Source organism: Apteryx rowi, unplaced genomic scaffold (assembly GCF_003343035.1).
Source record: "Apteryx rowi isolate R43461 unplaced genomic scaffold, aptRow1 scaffold_1645, whole genome shotgun sequence".
NCBI lineage: Eukaryota > Metazoa > Chordata > Aves > Apterygiformes > Apterygidae > Apteryx > Apteryx rowi.
In genome coordinates this window covers 5,887-8,010 of record NW_020447914.1, presented here as the reverse complement: position 1 = coordinate 8,010, position 2,124 = coordinate 5,887, and the positions used below count along the sequence as shown (strand labels likewise).

The 2,124-nt window shown below is 69.4% G+C and overlaps 1 protein-coding gene across 1 annotated transcript in view; it reads left to right on the top strand.

Annotated features, from left to right (window-relative positions):
• Positions 1-956, top strand: part of LOC112963226 (speriolin-like) — a 3,247-nt gene extending 2,291 nt beyond the window's left edge. Inside the window, exons 4-5 of the mRNA XM_026060088.1 lie at positions 402-541; positions 624-956. Coding sequence (XP_025915873.1) covers positions 402-541; positions 624-956 — 473 coding nt within the window. The remainder of the gene's footprint in view (positions 1-401; positions 542-623) is intronic.
• The last annotated feature ends 1,168 nt before the right edge of the window (positions 957-2,124 follow it).

Genomic DNA, 2,124 nt, shown 5'->3' with positions numbered 1-2,124 from the left:
ATCTCTGCCCTGCAAAACAGACACACTGGTATCTCTGCCCTGCAAAATAGACACACTGGCATTTCTGCCCTGCAAAACCTGCATTCTGGCATCTCTGCCCTGTGCAAGCAGCACGTTGGCATCCCTGCCCCTCTGCTGGGGCCTGCTGCGGGCCCCGATTGCCCTCCTGGTGCTCAGGGAGTGGGCAGGGAGAGGGAGAGGCRGGCGGGGAGAGGACCTGCCCCCGGCACCGCACGTGCGGGCAGGACGGGGGCAGACGTGGCCCCGGCCAGAGGAGGGGCCGGAGGCTCCGGGCGCCAAGGTGGAGCGGGGAGTGGGGAAGGGGGCGTCCAGTGTCGGGGAGCGCGAGCAGCCCCCCGGCCGGTGGCAGCCCCGCACGGCCCCACGGCTCGCCCTCGCAGACGCCAAGCAGCAGACGCGGGAGCGCATCGTGGGCGAGATCGCCTTCCAGCTGGACCGCCGTATCCTCGCCAGCGTCTTCCCCGAGCGCGTCCGGCTCTACGGCTTCACCGTCAGCAACATCCCCGAGAAGATCATGACGGTAGGCTGGTGCCGAGCTGGCGGGGCGACACGGGCCGGGACCCGGTGCCGGCCTGACCCCGGTGTCCCCCCCCGCTTTGCAGTCCGTCTTCGACAACTCGCAGGCGGGCTTCGACGAGCGCTACTGCGCCGCCGCGACCCGGCGCTACGTCACCCTCATGAACCGCCTGAAGGCCCTGGGCTACAGCCCTGACGTGCACCCGTCCTTCTCCGAGTCCGTCGTCAACGCCTACGGGATCCTGCGGGAGCGGCCGGAGCCGACGGGCCCCGACGCCCGCTCCTACGGCAGCCCGGGCTTCCTGCGGCGCGTGGTGCTGGAGACGGTGCCGGCCGCCACGCAGCCGGACGTGCTGCTGCTGCTCGAGTGCCTGCAGGAGCTGGCGCGGGACGACGGCAAGCCCCTGTTCGTCTGGTGAGCGGGCGGCCGCCGGCCCCCGCCGCCGCATTAAACCGCAGCCCAAGCCCCGGCTACGCGCTCGCTCGGTGGCACGTCACCCCGCCGCCCCCGGCGGCTCCCGGCGCTCGCCGAGGCATCCCGCCCCAGGGCGCACCCGGGCGCTGCCCTTTCTTCGGGTGCAGCGGGACGAGACGCCTCCAGCAAAGCCGGCAAATCGGCCGCGGCGCGGGCGGGGGCGACGCGGGGAGCGCAGCCTCCTGGCCACCTCGCCTCGCCTCGCCTCGCCTCGCCTTGCCGGCCGGCGTCCCTCGCCACGGCCTCGGTGGCTGTCTGCAATCGTGGGGAGGAGGCGGCAATGCCAGGGGGTAGGTGGCAATGCCGGAGTGGAGGTGGCAATACTGGGCTGGAGGTGGCAATGCCAGGGTGCAGGTGGCAATATTGGGCTGGAGGTGGCAATATTGGGCTGGAGGTGGCAATGCCAGGGTGGAGGTGGCAATACTGGGCTGGAGGTGGCAATGCCGGGGTGCAGGTGGCAATGCCAGGCTGGAGGTGGCAATATTGGGCTGGAGGTGGCAATGCCAGGGTGGAGGTGGCAATATTGGGCTGGAGGTGGCAATATTGGGCTGGAGGTGGCAATACCAGGGTGGAGGTGGCAATACCAGGGTGGAGGTGGCAATGTCAGGGTGCAGGTGGCAATGTCGGGGTGCAAGGAGCAGTGCTGGGCGCAGGCACCGCTGCAGCAGCGCAAGCAGCCACGCTGGGGTGCAGGTGACGATGGAGCAGYGGAGGCGGCGGCGCTGGGGTGGAGGTGGTCATGCTGCAGCGGAGGTTGGAGCACTTTTCCTTTCGGTTTTGAGCAGAGGAAGTCGATCCAAGGTGTAAGAGAGGGCCGAGAGCCGGGGGGGCAGCTCTCGCTGCAGGTGAGGAGCCGGCACTGGGGGACGAGTTGTGGCACGGGGGGAGAGGGGAGCAGACRAGGGGCAGGAGGCACTTCCAGCACCGGGCCGGGCACCCGGGCTGCCGCTTTGTGCTGCTGCAGGTCGGTGCGCACAGCCTGCATGACGCTTTCGGGTGCAAAAGGGTCCAGGCTGGCCCAGGAGCCCAGGGCAATGCTGATTTCGGGTGCAATAGGGTCCAGGCTGACCCAGGAGCCCAGGGCAATGCTGATTTCGGGTGCAATAGGGTCC